The sequence below is a fragment of the Vulpes lagopus genome, chromosome 15, assembly GCF_018345385.1.
Source record: "Vulpes lagopus strain Blue_001 chromosome 15, ASM1834538v1, whole genome shotgun sequence".
Taxonomy (NCBI): Eukaryota; Metazoa; Chordata; class Mammalia; order Carnivora; family Canidae; genus Vulpes; species Vulpes lagopus.
The window spans coordinates 23,318,483-23,335,717 of record NC_054838.1 but is presented as its reverse complement, the minus strand read 5'-3'; the positions used below and the strand labels follow the sequence as shown (position 1 = coordinate 23,335,717).

At 34.7% G+C, this 17,235-nt stretch overlaps 1 protein-coding gene across 3 annotated transcripts in view; it reads right to left on the bottom strand.

The window, feature by feature from the left end:
- NUP98 (nucleoporin 98 and 96 precursor) overlaps window positions 1–17,235 on the bottom strand; it is a 121,952-nt gene that overhangs the window by 72,638 nt on the left and 32,079 nt on the right. Inside the window, exons 10-12 of one of the 3 annotated variants that reach the window (XM_041730007.1) lie at window positions 16,797–16,935; window positions 10,460–10,552; window positions 4,148–4,288 (exon numbers count right to left, since the gene is read on the bottom strand). In XM_041730007.1, the coding sequence (XP_041585941.1) occupies window positions 4,148–4,288; window positions 10,460–10,552; window positions 16,797–16,935 (373 nt within the window). The remainder of the gene's footprint in view (window positions 1–4,147; window positions 4,289–10,459; window positions 10,553–16,796; window positions 16,936–17,235) is intronic. The other 2 variants (XM_041730009.1, XM_041730008.1) reach the window with 2 other exon arrangements.

Sequence of the window (17,235 nt, the reverse complement as noted above, 5' to 3'; positions counted from 1 at the left end):
TCTATCTCTCTCTGTGTCTTTCATGAATAATAAATAAAATCTTAAAAAAAAGAAAAGTAGTTTCTGGTACAGAGTAAGTACCACACAGTAACTGCATAATGTTATTCTGTGGACTATTCAAGGAGACTCAAAAAACCTGGATGTTTTTATAAGAATGCTAGTAGTCCATTACTTGACAGGCAATTATGCATTAAAAGTAACACTGACTTGGGGGAGCCCAGGTGGCTCAACGGTTCAGCCCAGGGCGTGACCCTGGATCAAGTCCCATGTCCGGCTCCCTGCATGGAGCCTGTTTCTCCCTCTGCCTCTCTCTCACACATAAATGAGTAAATAAAACCTTAAAAAAACAAAACAAAACTGAGCTGCACCATCTGATCCAATCATTAATTAGTATAATAGATCATCCCACCTGAGCTTACTCAAAAGAAAACTCCTTTAACAAAACCAAATGTAATTAGGAAAGTGTGTGAGGATTTTTTTCTTTGGTATGTTTAAATATGGAATATTTTCTAAGCTAACTGTTTAAAAATAGACGAGAGCTGATGTTAGCAAAAATAAGTGAACAAGCAAGCATAAGCACTAAACTGCCATTTGTGTTATATTCAATTCTGCTCAAAATAATTTGAAAACACACACACACAAAAGAAGAAAACAAAAATTGTTGAAAAGCCACATCATGACAAACAAGGGACAGGAAAAAGTATCAAAAAAAAAGTCTAGAACACTGATGATATTTTATCTAGAACAAAGACAACAGAGTTACTGCAAAGAAACTGACAGACTGGTTTGCTTAGCTTAGGAGGTAAAAGTAGAACCGCAAAGTGGAAATTCTATGGAAGCATGTTTTGGTTTCTAAACAACCTGAACAAAACAATAGACTAGACTGACTTGGAAAACTGTAACTAAGGAACACCATGGTAAAAGAGGACTCACATAAGTTCTATAAAGCATCTTTCAACTAATATCCTATGATGTAATGATGTACATTCCAAAATGCAATACAGCTACTTTCATATGCATGGTAACACTACCATATGTAATTATAACATCAAATGCTCATGTCAGGAACTTTGACTTTAGAAAAAGACGGATTAACAAAAACCATTCAAAGGGTGCTCAGCTGGCTCAGTCAGAAGAGCACGTGACTCTTAATCGTGGCTCGGGGTTGAGTTCAAGCTCCACATTGGGTGTAGGGATTATATAAATAAGGAAAACTTGAAAAAAAAATTTTAAACCTCAACTAGTCAAAACACTATCCAGGTAAAAATGGCAGGTTACAGTATTTATGGTATGTCCCTTCTGAAAACAACTAAAACTAAGGAAAAGAAATAAAAGTGAAAATATCACCTTTAATGATAAAACTGATTCTAATGTTCACACAGAGATCAAGTAGAATTCTAATTCACCTCCACACCAAATATCTAAATAAAATCTGTTTTTCATGAAGATTTTATTTATTTATTTATTATTTATTTATGAGAGAGAGAGAAAATAAGTGAGGGGAAGAAACAGAGGGAGACGACAACTTCGTAAGTGGAGAGCTTGAGGTGGAACTTGATCTCAGAACCCTAAGATCATGACCTGAACCAAAGGCAGACGCTTAACTAACTGAGCCACCCAAGCACCCCTAAGTAAAATCTGTGTTTAGTCAAATTAAAATATATCTATGTAACCCATAATGACAAAGAACGGGAAATAACAAATGAAGAGATGAGAAAATAGAACAAATTTCTAGGGGAAAGAAATAGAGGAGTGACAATGCAGGATAGTGCAAATTATAGCTTAGAATACATTCACAAGGGATTACAGCCCAAAGTGGAGCATATCTGCCCTGTAGAATCCCAGAAAGATTAGGGATTCAAATACAGCAAGTTTGATGAACTGAGACTGAAAGCAGGAGAAGTGTACTAAACAGATAAGCCAAACACCAAGAGAGTATGCCTCTGATGAAACCAAGTTAACATATGGAAGGAACAAGGGCAACAAGTTTCAGTACTTGCATCATCCCAGAGCGAAGAATGTAGCATTCTGACAATCAGAGGACCCTTCAACAATAACTGGTTCCTGGACTACTTACCTTCAAGTGAAACTTACTGGTAAACAAGTTCTACCCATAAACATAAGTTGCCAGTGAGCTTTTTATTATTTTATTCTTGAATATGAATGATAAAGATCACAGAGTATTAAAGAGTAGGGCCAATGCAAAAATAATCCTCAAGATTTATTAAGGCACAAAAAGACCTAAAAATATTTTTTAAATGCCAGTTAAAGTTTCAAGAGAAAATTGCATCTACAAACTGGATGCCTGAGAAAGGAAATTTTCAAAGAAGGAGAAAGAATTCTTACAAGCTGGAAACAAAAATTCAAAAAGATGACTTAGAAGACAATAAAAAATCTCCTAAAAAATAGAAACAGCTTAAGAATCAAGCATTAAAATAAAAAAGGGGTGCCTGAGTGGCTTAATTGGTTAAGCATCCAATTCTTGATTTTTGGTTCAGGTCATGATCTCAGGGTTGTGACATCAAGCTTCGATTTGGGCTTTGCATTGGGCATGGAGTCTGCTTGAGTCTCTTTCCCTGTCTGCCCGTCCCCCCCACTCTAAAACACGAAAAGAAAAGAGTCTTTAAAAAAAAAAAAAAAGAAAGAATATAAGTAATTCAGTATAATTTCAGGACAAGGGAACAATCCTAAATGCTTATGGAAGTAGTGGCTTAAAAGTCTCAAGAATTAGAAAGGCATCAGACTTTTCAACAAATAATGGTTAATGCAATAAATACAGTCCAGGTTCTCAGGATAAATTATTTTCACACTAGAATTCCATAACATTAAAGCATGAGGAACAAAAAAGGTATTTTCAGACCTGTAAGTGATCAAAGTTTACCTTATACGTACACTTTATTTAAAAATACATTCTAGGTAATTCAGGAAGTAGAGGAAAAACCAACACCTAGGACACTGAGTAGACTTGAAGTGAGTATCAGGAGCATGTTGAAGGCCTAGGGAATAATCAGAGTTCATACTACTGGAGGATAGAGGGATCAATGAATGATATATCCAGAGTGAAAGAATTCTGATACCGTCCTTAAGAATTTGGACCAGTTTAGGAGGGTGATAAAGGCTGGTAATGCAAGGAGAAAAAAAAAATCAGAAATTCTAGGGGAAGGAAAAAGCTGTATAAAAAAGATGTACATGGCTGGGCAGCAATATTTTCATAGTTGTAATAAATGTAATAAATTACAACTTTTAAATTATTCTTTAATCAAAGAAAAGATGAAGGTAATAATTATAGGACAGAATACATTATCAATACAAAAATATAAAGATGGCAAAAGAAGAAATGAGGAAATAGAAAGGAAGAAAGGGCAGTAATATCCTTACTTGACCAAGGAGATTCAAGAAATACTCTCTTGCAGTTGACAGAATAAGAAAATGTAGGGACATGGTTTAAATTTGCAAAAAACTTATCCAAACGTGGTACATGGATCATGATGAGAGATGAACTTCATGGTACAGAGACTAACTTAACTTTCTCTTGCTCTCTCTCATTCTCTCAGTTACTCCATTTATGCCAGCTGCTATCAGGGTTTTTTTTTAAGCTCCAATAGAGCAGATTTCTTTTAAAAAGATATTTACACTAAGAAGTTACTTTTAAGTTAAAAATAATAATAATAAAGATAGTAGAGAGGGCAATAACTGGGAAAAGGTATTCAAACGATTGAAGTATGAAAAACACTTCAAAAGATAAAATGACTCAGGGAATTTAGTAACATAGCTATATTAGGAGAAGTGAATAAAGAACATAGAGGTGGGTGGTTAAGTGAGCTATATTTCTCACCTACCATTAACAAGTTAAATTTACTTAAGACTTAATAAAGCAAAACACAGCAACATAAGCACATCATTTAATTATATACCAGGAAACAAAGTGGCCATAATAAAACAGTCTCTTCGGGGGACTAGGCCTGGGAGTCAGGAAGTGGAGAAGGCCAGGATCCATCACAAGCCCTTCTGTACTACATGACTGTTTAGTGATATGCACTTGTGTACTGCTTAAGGGTGGGATGGAGTGGGAGGAAAATCAGGTTAACAAGTTAAGTATTAGCAAGAAATAAACTGAGTAAAGCCTTCTAAAGTGACTGACACTTACCTACTGGGGCCTGGGGGGCTCCAAAGCCCAAAGTGGCTGTCGTAGTATTAAATCCAGGGGCCCCAAAGGCTCCTGTACCAAGAGGCCCTCCGATCTTAGGTTGGTTGTTCCCAAACAAAGATGCCTGTCCAGCACCAAGAGCTATGGAGACAAGAGGAAAGAAAAAGCGCCACAGGAGATCCTTTGAATGTTGTGCCAGAGGTCAGATACTTAAAAATATAATACATTTGGAAACTTCATAATGACCACTCATTTCAACAAAAGAGGTAATACAGTAAATGTTAATTATATGCCAGGCACTGTGTTGAGTACATTCTATACATCAGAGGCAAAATATTTAATCTCTCTGTGCTTGTTTCCTCAACTATAACATGTGATAGTAATATATAGCTTAGGTATTTGTCCCTAAGATTAAAATGAAAAAACACATATTAAGCATTTACAAGAGGACTAGTAGACACTAACATTCATAAGCTACTGTTTCATTCTTCATAACCCTGAAGTAGGAAATATTATCCACATTTTACAGATGAGAAAATTGAGGGTTTAGGAATCAGCTCAACGTCATCAATGTAGTAAAAGGTGAAACTGAGGTTCAAACGCTTGGTGCATCAGGGTTAACTGCTACACTATAGTAATACAGAGTTTGAAAGAATTAAAAAAATAAGTCTCCTTAAATTTCAATATTTGCAAATTAAAATATGCAGCTGAACCAATCACAATGTTATCGTTTTGATTAACATAGAAGCTAATCTATAGAAAACCAAATCCAATACATCTTCTTTGAATAGCAAAAGTAACACTTTCAAATATACCATCTCATGCATACTACTTTACACCAAGACAAACGTTTTGTTTTATAAAAAGGTAAGTGGGGGCACCTGGCTGGTTCAGTCAAAGAGCATGCCACTCTTGATCTTGGGGTCATGATTTGAAACCCCACTTGGTATATAGAGATTACTTAAATAAATAAAACTTAAAAAAAAAAAAAGCGAAATGTCCTGTGATGAGCTCACTAAACAGATTCAAGTTTCATTATGAATCAGACTGGATGGAATAAAAACTTATTTTCAGAGGGGAAACCCACTGCAGAAACTTATATTTTAAAGCCTAATGAATCTTGCTTATGGATACTGTTGGCTGTGAAAATGGGGAGAATTTATTTAGAATAAATTACTGGCATAAAATTTTTAAAAAATTTCCATCCCATCCTCCTCAAAAAGTTACTAGCAGTTTGGAAGATCTACAGTTCTGTGAGAGAACTGTAAAGTCACTTCAAGTTATACTTAGAGGTCAAAAATATCAAAGGGCGCCTGGGTAGCTCAGTCAGTCAGGTCAAGGCCTTGATTTCAGCTCAGGTCAAGATCTCAGGGTCGTGAGATTGAGCCCTGCACTGGGCTCTGCATTCAGTGTGGAGCCTGGTTGAGATTTTCTCCCTCTCCCTCCACCCCCGCTCAAGGTCTCTCGCACTCTCTCTAAAATAAGTAAATAAAATATATTGAATACAAACTGCTCTGAGATTGCAATAGCAAAGATAAGTCTATACTCAAAAAAACCCATACAATATAAATCAGGGTAACTACTAAATGGACAAAACATTCCTTAATTGTCCAACTTCATCAATAACAAGAAGATAAAAGGTAGCAAAGGGATTATTTCTCCTTATAAACCCTAGCTCTGGAACATGAAATAAGACTTCTTTTAAAGTCCCAAACCACTAGAAATTGGAGAAAATTCCAAGAAAAACTGAAACTACTTCCTTGAAAGATATAGTTTATAACACAAATTTCAGAATTCTTTATTTTTCCAGGTAGCAAATCCTTCCTTACCCCCTAAACAAAAACTTAGAAGAAACCCAAATATATAAAATGGACAAAAATTTCTCATCTAGATGCATATTTCCCTCACCTTTGTAGCAGTCCTGGATGAAGAACCATGAAACAGTCTAAAAACCATTGTTATTTCAATAACCAAAAAAAGAATTAAAAAGGCATTGAGAGGTGATCTGGAAAGAGACCATCAAAAATTGACCTGCCTGCTACTGTTACAATTTATTAATGAAAAAATACGCATTTTACCCAGACCTATCTTCTATTACACAAATGGATTTTTACACTTAATGAAAGGATTTATTAATAGTCCATAAGCTAAGGGACATTCAGATGGAAGATAATGTCAATTCATGAAATATAGTGTATTTATAATTAGCTGTAGGAAATCATAAAGTAGATATATACAGGGCACCACAGTAATAGTGGCCCTTAGAAACTCCAGGGATACTCAAGAAAAAAGTGAAAATGGTCATATTCCTTTTGAGATCTTCTAATAAACATTAAAATTTAATTTTATTTATGGTATCTATTAGCTTTGGGTACATTTTTCTTAGTGTAACAATAAACTTTACTAGATGTACCCTTAAACTTACTACTTCACAGAAACTTTTAAGAACTAAAATTTCTTAGTATTACTAAATAACTACCAAGAAAATGCCATACTGATAGTGCCAATGATAGTTAATATTACTGTCAAATTAAATCAGAAACTTATACACCCATGATTTAATGAGTATTCCTTAGCTGAGCACATCAGGGGGTAAAAATATCACACACCAATAAATAATATAAAATGTTTTACAAGAAAATTTGTTAGCTGAGGTAAGAGTATGAATCTCCATCACTCAATACAAAAGGTGCATAGGATACCAACTCAGCTAATGCCCCAAAAACACATCACCCCAACCTATACCGTGCTATTTTATTCGTGATACCATGACACATAGGATTCATGAACATGGGTATTTACATACAATTGTCTCCAGACACTGCTCTCAAAGCCTGCTTTAAGCTCTCCAAGCTAAAGTCTGCTTTAGCAGATGTGAACATCAAAGAATTCCAATAGTGTATGCTCAGTGATTCTCAGAACTCTCATTTCTCTATATCATCTATTTCTGCTAAGGTTGGGAATGTAAAATTCTTTACTGATTGTATTTCAGTTTATGCAAAGCATGAATGAGGGATATATAAGAGCAGTAAAAAAAAATGTTGATCTGTTGACTGTGAGGTAGAGCTGTTTAAGGAAAACTGAATATATTCAGGGACATCTGGGCAGCTCAACGGTTGAGCATCTGCCTTCGGCCCAAGGAGTGATCAGAGAGGGGCCTGGGACTGAGTCCCACAGTGGGCTCTCTGCATGGAGCCTGCTTCTCTCTCTGCCTATGTCTCTGCCTCTCTCTCTGTCTCTCATGAATAAATATATAAAATCTTAAGAAAAAATTGAATATATCCAAATAAATAAAAAAAGGGGAGTTATTACATTATTGTGGAAGAGAAGATGATAGCATCAGAAAAAGTTATACGATACTATATAATTTGGACTGCAGGAGAAGGCACTGCTAATAACCTGCAAGACCTAAAAGCCAAAAAGGAAAGAATGACAACTTTAACCACATAAAAGTAAAACTTAAACGTGAAGATACCATAAAATTACATGGTAATAAAAAAAACTACACGGTAAAACTTAAAGATTTGGTGGAAATATTTTTAACAGACATTAGAGTAGCATCTTACCTGCACTTTATGTTTATGGTTCACAAATTGTGTAGGGTCAAAACTACCCTTGAAAAAGCTTGTAATTTGCCCATACCAAAGCTAATTTTTCCACCAGGATTAGAAAAGAACACTGATGTCAGATGATATATTTTGCTTAGAGATCACACTGCACAAAAAACTAGAACTTTTTAATTTTTATTTCTTGCAAAATATATGTGATAGAATTCGGATAAATTAAAAAGTTCAGATAAAACTCTATCATACAACCCAAAAGAGTTAATATCCACAATATATAAAGCACTCTCAAAAATAGATTAAGAAACAATGATCAAATATTATGAACAAGGAACTGAAAGATTCAAATGGCCAGTAAAATACATTGAGACTATCTTTCACCAGTAATCAGTGAACTGCAAATTAGAACATACCAATTTCCACTATCATGCATGTAAAGATGAAAAAGTCAACAATATGGGGGGGGGGGGAGTGGAAAAGAAAAAAATATATGGAAAGGTATGGGAAAAATTAGCACTTTTATACAATGAGAACAAAAGTTCAAAATGGCATTTTTTTTTTGGAAGACAAATTAACAAGACTGACCAAACTTCAAAATGTTTATCTTCTGACCCAATTCCAAATCTCAATCTTTTTTTTTTTTAAAAAAGATTTATTTATTTATTTATTCATGAGAGACACACAGAAAGAGAGAGAGGCAGAGGGAGAAGCAGGCTCCTTGCAGGGAGCCAGATGTGGGACTCGATCCCAGGTCTCCAGGATCAGGCTCTGGGCCGAAGACGGCACTAAACCGCTGAGCCACCCGGGCTGCCCCCAAGTCTCAATCTTACAGTAATACTAACACATACAAAATTATGTAATAAAGATCTTCATTATTGCATTGCTATTAATATTAAATAACTCAAATGTCTACTAATAGGGGGAAACTGAATTATAATATATATAATTATGTGTTATGTGCATATATGCATACATAATGGAATACTAAACAGTTATTTTTAAAGCATTAATTAGACCTATATATATGGATCAAATTAAAAAATACATGCCCAAAATGTCATGGGAAGTGAAAAAATGAAATACAGAATACCACGTAAGGCAGTTGCTTTCAGATTGAAACATTTTACTGTAGCACACAATATGAAATACCTAGAGACTCATAAACACATATATAACTAAAACAAAAATTAAATGATATTTAATTTGCTTTGTACAATGATTTTTTCATTCTAATTTTTTTTCCCTTAAATGCTGTTTGCAGCCCACTCTATAAGTATTATATCCCACTAATGTATGTATCTCAGTCTTTGGTTAAGGATATGGTTTCTATTTAAGAATATAATAAAAAAATATATATATATAACACACACACAACTTTGTGTGTGTACACATTTGAAAAATGTAATAAATGAAAAAACTGTATAAAATGTAAAGAAGTCTGACAACACCAAACTTTCTTTTTTTTTTTTTTTTTTTTTTTTTATTTTTTTATTTTTTTTTTTTTTTAACACCAAACTTTCAATACTGTTACTTCACAGCTGAATGATGTTGACTTATCATGAAACTTCTGTATTGCTGAATTTTTTAAAAAAGCACCTAGATCTTTTATTTTAAAAAGAAAAATAGAGGGATCCCCGGGTGGCTCAGTGGTTAAGCATCTGCCTTCCAGCTCAGGGTATGATCCTGGGGTCCTGGGATTGAGTCCCACATCGGGCTCCCTGCATGGAGCCTGCTTCTCCCTCTGCCTATGTCTCTGTGCCTCTCTCTATCGTGAATAAGTAAAATCTTAAAAAAAAAAAAAAAAAAAAAAAAAAAAAGGAAGGAAATAGCTCATAGAGCACAAAATGAGGTTCTATTAAAAAGGAGAGGATGAAGCGCCCTGCTGGCTCAGTCAGTTAATCATGAGACTCTTGATCTTGGGGTTGTGGGTTCAAGCCCTATAATGGATATAGAAATTGCTTAAAAGTAAAATCTTAAAAAAAAATAAAAAATAAAAAGGAAATGACAGATAAATGATCAGAGCATAGAAGCAAAAACAAGAGATAACTGGACAAGGGAAACAGAGACCATGGAAATAAATGGTTTGCAACTAAATGACCACACACCCATGGTCAGATGACTTGGGAAACAGGCAAAACTATATGCTATAACAATCCTGTTAGAACTCTACATGCTGAAGCATTATTCATCTTATGACCACTACCACTCTCATACTGCTTAAAACAGCTGGGCAGGCAAAAGGGTCAGTGTCTTCAAAAGCATTAAATCAATAGGAGGAACAGAGATAAAGGTGTGAAGACACTACATCAGGGTGGAAAGAACTGAGAGGTACGCACCGACCTTATAAAACCTCAGGGTATTTGCTAAAATTACTTCAACTTATGCTCTTACTGCTCTCTCTTACCATTAGGGTAGTAAAGCTTACTTGACTAACAGTTCAAATCTCTGTTACAAAGGTAGCACAAGGGAAGTGAAAATAATGTCATCATATTGACAAGTCTCACATTAAAAACTAAAAATCCCAGACAGACTAGACTATCAGAAGACAAACATTTTATAGAAAGGGAGAATACAACCTCTAAGATAAAACCTGATAAAATATAACTGCTGGGAATGTTTTATTAGTCCACTTGTGAAAATGAAAATCTAGGCTGCCTATTCCAGGCATATGATTTAATGGTGATCTTAACTTCTAGCAAATAGAAAGCCATGTTGTGCCACTTCCTAAATCTCAGGTACAGTTCCTTACCTGTTCCAAATCCTGCACCAAGCCCAGTTCCCAGAGTGCCAGGTCCCGGTTTACTTCCAAAAATACTACTCCCACTGGTATTTGTGCCAAAACCTAGAAGGAGAAAAGAATGAGTGGACTATACTTTTAACACAACTCTTCATTTCCTATACAAGGGAATTTTTAAAAAGGCAGTACGATCCTAAGCTTTGCATCTTGTCCAGTTATTGGTATTTAGAAATCCTAAATGGTAGGCTTTTTAAAATTTTTTTAATTTTGATGCCTATAAACAGACCCCAAAATCTTCCTATTTACTTAATTATGTTTCAGACTTGAAATATTCAATACAGGATAATATCCATTAAAACAAAGTGATTGTGCTTGAGCATATACATTCCCTTTTTAATACTCAAAGCCTCAAACCTATTTTTTACATTTAATTAATGGAAGAAAAATGCATTTCCTCAAACTTTTATTAAAAATAAGACAATTGGGGCCCCTAGCTGGCTCAATCAGTAGAGCATGTGGCCTTTGATCTCAGGGTTGTGAGTTTGAGCCCCACACTGGGTACAGAGATTACTTAAACTATATATATGAGACAATCAACAAAGACTACTGAAGCTAAAGGTTCTTGTTAATAGGATTTTATCTATAAAAATCTCTACAGTAGGGTTTGGTTTTGAACAAATGAATCCTGTACGGGCAATAATGTGTGGCTGGCTGATCACACAGGAGCAACTTTAATGGTATCATAACCAATCAGCTCATGGAGCACTCAAGAACTCAACTAGCTGATAATTAAAATGAGAAGATAATCTATAAATAACTTTTCTTGTGTTGAACTACTTCATTATCAGAGATGATAGAGGTAAACAAACCATCCTCCTTCACTATGACCTACCATCCTATGATAAAATCCTATGATTTCCCTTGGAAAATCCACAGGTTTCCCCAAAAGATACCTATATACTGCATTCATTACTGCCATTTCCCTTCTGTTCAGATATGTCCAAAAGTTTTGCACCTCTTTTAGAGCTAAATATCAACCAAACAGCCAATAAACATATCATTAATCTCTTTTTTTAATTAAGATTTTGTTAAGTAATCTCTACACCCAACGTGCAGCTTGAACTCACAACCCTGAGATCAAGAGCTAAATGCTCCAAGGGTACCTGGCTGTCAGTGGAGCATCAGACTCTTATGGTTGGCTCAGGTCATGATCTTGTAGGTCGTGAGACTGGGCCCTGCATCAGGCTCCACACTTGATAGGGAGTCTGTTTGAGGATTCTCTCACTCTGGCTCCTCCCCTAACTAATGCATGCAAGAAAAAGAGTTGCATGTTCCACCTACTAAATCAGCCAGGCAACCCTATCATTGATCTCTCTTGATAAGAGGAAAAAAGAAAAATCAATCATTGGCCAGCAAACCTTGTTCTTGGAACACCTGGAAGTTTTTTTAAGGGGTATCATGGAGGGAAACAAGTTCAAAAGATAACAAAGTAAAGAGAATATCTGGAATATAGGATATTATCACCAACTAAGAATGTTACACTCAGTCAGTCATGCCAGTATTTGGATTATTATCTCAATGAGAAAGATCAAGAAAAGTTAAAGAATGTAAACAGTTTGAAAATATGTTTCTAATACACTTAAAAATGCATGTAATCTGACATAATCTATTTAACTCATACATTCATTAAATCTTTTCTTCAATTATGCTAATTAATAGCTATGCCACAAAATGGGAGTACTGCTACTCAAGCACAATCAATTTTTTTAAAGGGAAAAAAAAAAAAACAGGAAAAAATGTACTTGGAGATATTCTTTTCCTTTTCAAGTTAAAATATATCCAGAAAGGATCTTCCAGCCCCATTAACAGTAGAAAATAAGATACTCGTGAACTATCTCAAACCCACACGAGGGAAATAAGTCCCAACTTACACTGTTTATACCACACATTTCCTCCGATTCTTACTGACAAAAGTTGATCAACTCTGTTATTTCAAAACAATTTTTAAATTAAAATTAAGGACCATTAATTAATGTTCAATTAATTTAAAACAAAGAAGCCAAGAATATACAATGGGAAAGAATAGTCTCCCCAAAAAATGATGCCAGGAAACCTGGACAGCAAAGGAATGAAACTGGACCACCATCATACACAATACACAAAAATTAGACTTAAACTGTAAGACTTCAAAGTATAAAACTCCTAGAAGAAAACATTGGCAGTAAACTCCTTAATATCTGTCCTGGCAATGATTTTTTGGATGTAATGCGAAAAGCAAAGGCAACAAAAGCAGAAATAAACAACTGGGACTATATCAAACTCAAAACCTTCTGTACAGCAAAGGGAACCATCAACAAAATAAAAGGCAGTCTACTGAATGGGGGAAAATACTTGCAAATCATACATCTGGTAAGAGGCTAATATCCAATCAACAATCCAACAGCAAAAACACAATCTAATTAAGAAATAGGTAGAAGATCCTTGTAGACCTCTTTACAAAGAAGACATATAGATAGCTAAAAGACACATGCAAAGATGCTCAACATCATTAATTATCAGGGAAATGCAAATCAAACAACAATGAGTTATCACCTCACACCTGTTAAAATGGCTATTATCCAAAGGACAAGAAATAACAAATGTTGGTGAAAACACAGAGAAAAGGGAACCCATGGTGCACTGTTGATGAGCATGTAAACTGGTGTAGACACTGTGGAAACAGTTTGGAGGGTCCTCAAAAAATTAAAACTATAATTACCAATCCCCCTTCTGGGTATTATTCAAAGGGGGGGGGGGGAAACTAACTCGAGAAGATATATGCACATTCATTGTAGCATTATTTATAATAGTCAAAATACAAGATATAACCTAAGTAGCCATTTGTGGATAAACAGATAAAGATGTAGTACATGCATACAATGGAGTATTATTCCACTATAAAGCACAATGAAATTTTACCATTTGTGACAACACAGATGGATTTTAAAGCATTGTGATAACTGAAATAAACCATACAGAGAAAGACAAATATTGCATGATCTCATTTATATGTGTAATCTTGTAAAACAAAAAACCATACCTGTCTCACACATACCACCACACATGTATTGGTGGTTGCCAGAGGCAGGAATGGGGGATGGATGAAATGGGTAAAAGGGAATCAAAAAGTACAAACTTCCAGTTATAAAATAAATAAGTCATGGGAATGTAATGTGTATCATGGTGACTATAGTTAATACTGTCTTGCATATTTGGAAGTTCCTAAAATAGTAGACCTTAAAAGTTCTCATCACAAAAAGTATAACTATGCATGATGACAGATGTTAACTAGACTGACTATGGTGATCACTTCACAATATTATAGAAATAGCAAATTAATATGTCCTACACTTGAAACAAATGTTATATTTCAAATATACCACAATTCAGAAAAATTAGCTTTAAAAAAAAGATGTTTAAGTAAACAAATAGCTCCTAACTGTCCACCTAATCATATAGTACAGAAAAACCACTGACTTATTGCCCATCACCATCTCATCAATACCTAAGGAATCAACCTTTCTAAATTGTTGCTCACAAATGCTGACATCCAACCAGTCTGTAATTCCTCTCCTAAAAGAATTCTTTTTCTCCATTCATTTAGAAATTCAGACACTATCTTATATTCACTTAATCTTAAACTTGTCCCTGCCAGGAGTAATCACTTACTAAGAAAATGAACTGATATCTCTAAAGAATGACTTTAGGATCTCACAACACCAACTGTAGCAGCAAGTACCCCAACCTTTAACTTTGTGGATTAATCAGCAGCAGAAACAAAATTCCGTAATGGATAATGTGTGGCTAACAATAATATAATGATGCTCTAAATCTTTGTATAACTGTATTCCATTTCCAGATTGTTATATGGCTTATTTCCAAACAGAGGACTCTCAACCACAAACTCCAAGTTGACAGCTTCTCAAGAAAACAAGAATTTCAAAGAAAGCTTTACGCAGACAAGATCCCTCAAGAGTAGTAATGGAATGTTCAATTCACCCAAGTTCCCACCCTACAAACTTCATCTGACTTAGAAGTAATCCTTCCTCTTACAGCCCCATTTATTCACTCAGTAATTCATTTAACTAAGTTTTAGTGAGCATCTATTCTATGCCAGGCACTAGGTCAACACTGGAGTTTAAAAAAGAAAAAAAAAATAAGGACGATTAAGTTTCATCACATAAGGTAATAAGGCATATTAGATAAAAATGAAATCTTTCACTTTCAAATCATTGAACATGAGTATAGATTTAGACAAAAACAAAAAATCTCCAAACAAATCAGAAATCCGCAACCATGAAAGAACATTAAGTATATTTCAGTAAGTCCAGCCCATTTTATAATTTTAGCTTATATAAGTACCCAGATAAAACAATTTTTTTTCTGACAATGAAGCACGCTACAAAAAAAAAAAAAAAAAGAAAAAAAAAGTGCATTTTCAAAGAAAGGAAAAAGTGGTTCTCCAGGGGCTAAATGAATCATAGCTATACAGTGGCTTACAGCCCTCAAAGCCCATATCATATAAACAGATAAAAGAAACACATGTGGTATTAAAATCTCACAGGGTGAGAAGATTATTAAGAAAAAAATGGTTTACAAAGCTTTTGGAGGAAGGAGTGGTAGTGATGAAAAAAGACTGAAAAACACTGGTTTAGCCCTTAAGTATCTTTCCCGTCTTAATTTTATAAAATAAGAAATAAGTACACATGTTAACCAAGCCCGCTGCCTCAAAACCACTCTTTCACAGAGTATAATAAAAAAGAATTATAGGTGAAATGACAATCATTACTAGGAGTAAGTGACCAACACAAGAGGTAAAAAAAAAAAAATCAAACTAAAGGGGCACCCGGGGGTGCAATTAGTTAAATGTCCGAATCTTGGTTTCAGTTCAGGTCATGATCTTGGGGATGCTCAGCAGAATCCACTTAGGATTCTCTCTACCTTTCCCGTAGCCCCTCCCCCACCCTACACTCAAGCATGAACTCTCTCTAAAGTAAATTATCTTTTAAGAAGCAAATTAAACACAAAAAATTAACAATTGTTACCTATTTTTCACATATATTTCTGTAATAATTCATGTTTAATGCAGTCCCTTTTCCCATACACTGTAAGACTTCTCAAAAACACCAAAAAATTATATAACTGCTGACCTATAGCAAATAACCATGTCTTTTTTTTTTTTTTTTAAAGTAATCCCTCCATCCAAAGGGAGGCTCAAATTCACAACCCTGAGATCAGGAGTCACATGCTCTTCCAATTGAGTCAGCCGGGCACTCCAACAACCATGTCTTTTCATTCATCTCTCAATAAATATTCCCAGTGTCTGATGATGTATCTGGCACATAAAATCCTAACAGATACTTAAACCACTATTTCCCTCGGTCATGAAATGAACTTCCTTATCTGACTTATAACACAAATTATGTTAATTTGTTTAAAAGTTGATTTAGAACTTAATTAGGTAGTTACAGAAGACAAATGTTTCTATTAAGCAAGTTTAATGATTCCAACATTTCTCTAAATAGTAGTTTAGGGTTATTTTTAAAATTATCATTCAATCTTAACTGTATTTTTCATATTTTTAAATGAACATAAAATATACTTTTATAGCTGAAAGAAAGCTTCAATTTTCAGTAAGAATCATCAAATCCCCCCCAAAATGAAATCTCTAAAAGCAAAAATAATCAAAACAAAAACAACAAAAAACATTAAAAAGTCATCAAATCTCGGGACGCCTGGGTGGCTCAATGGTTGAGTGTTTGCTTTAGGCTCAGGTCATGATCTGAGTCCTGGGATTGAGACTCACATCGGGCTCCCCATGAGGAGCCTGCTTCTCCCTCTGCCTATGTTGCTGCCTCTATGTCTCTTATGAATAAATAAAATATTTTTTTAAAAATTCATCAAATCTCATTTGTGCACTACTTCCCTGTTTGAAACCTGGCCTAAGAGAATGTGTTATCTCAACTGAATGTGTTTCATATGGTTTCTCAACTACTGGTGAGGTAATCCAAGAAAAAATTAATCTCTGTTAGAAAAGCAACTTTCTACAAGGTACTACTGCATGTGTTGAATGGCCCATTTTATCCAAAGCAAGGAGTTAAGAGACTAATAATGAGGTAAGGCAATTTACATCTCTTCTAGGTATGTCAACCCAAGTCCATGATTTTAAACCTTTCCCCCTCTGGTACCTCATATCTAGCCACAGCTTACCTGAGAATTTTTAAATATTCCCAATCATATGAATCAGGAGAATGATGTGTGGTATAGTCAGTGTAACTTTAAGAGAGCCAAACCTGCTTTTTATATGTACCAAAATTGGAAGTGTTTGTATTGGTTCCTAAAGTCAGGGTTGGTTTGTTACCAAAGAGCCCGCCACTGGTTGTACCAAATGAAGGAGCACTGGTTGTGCTGGTTCCAAATGTAGTAAGCTTGTTATTGCCAAACAGGGTCTAAAAAGAACAAAATACAGAAAAATTTTAAGTAGTAAAAAGATACATCCACACAGCAAATAGAGGCTACCTCAGGTATACTGAGTTGGATGTGAGGTAAGCAAGAGAAGATGTCATAACTTTTATGAAAAAAGTAGAAATAGGATGAATAAAGATTATCAGAAAAGTATACTAATCTGAATAAGATTCACTTTTTAGAGCATGCTCTATAAAATCTGTAAAATCAATGACAACCCTTCAGGAAACACAGTATTTCAGTAGGTCAAAGAAAACAATACAGTAATCAACTATTTTTTGACC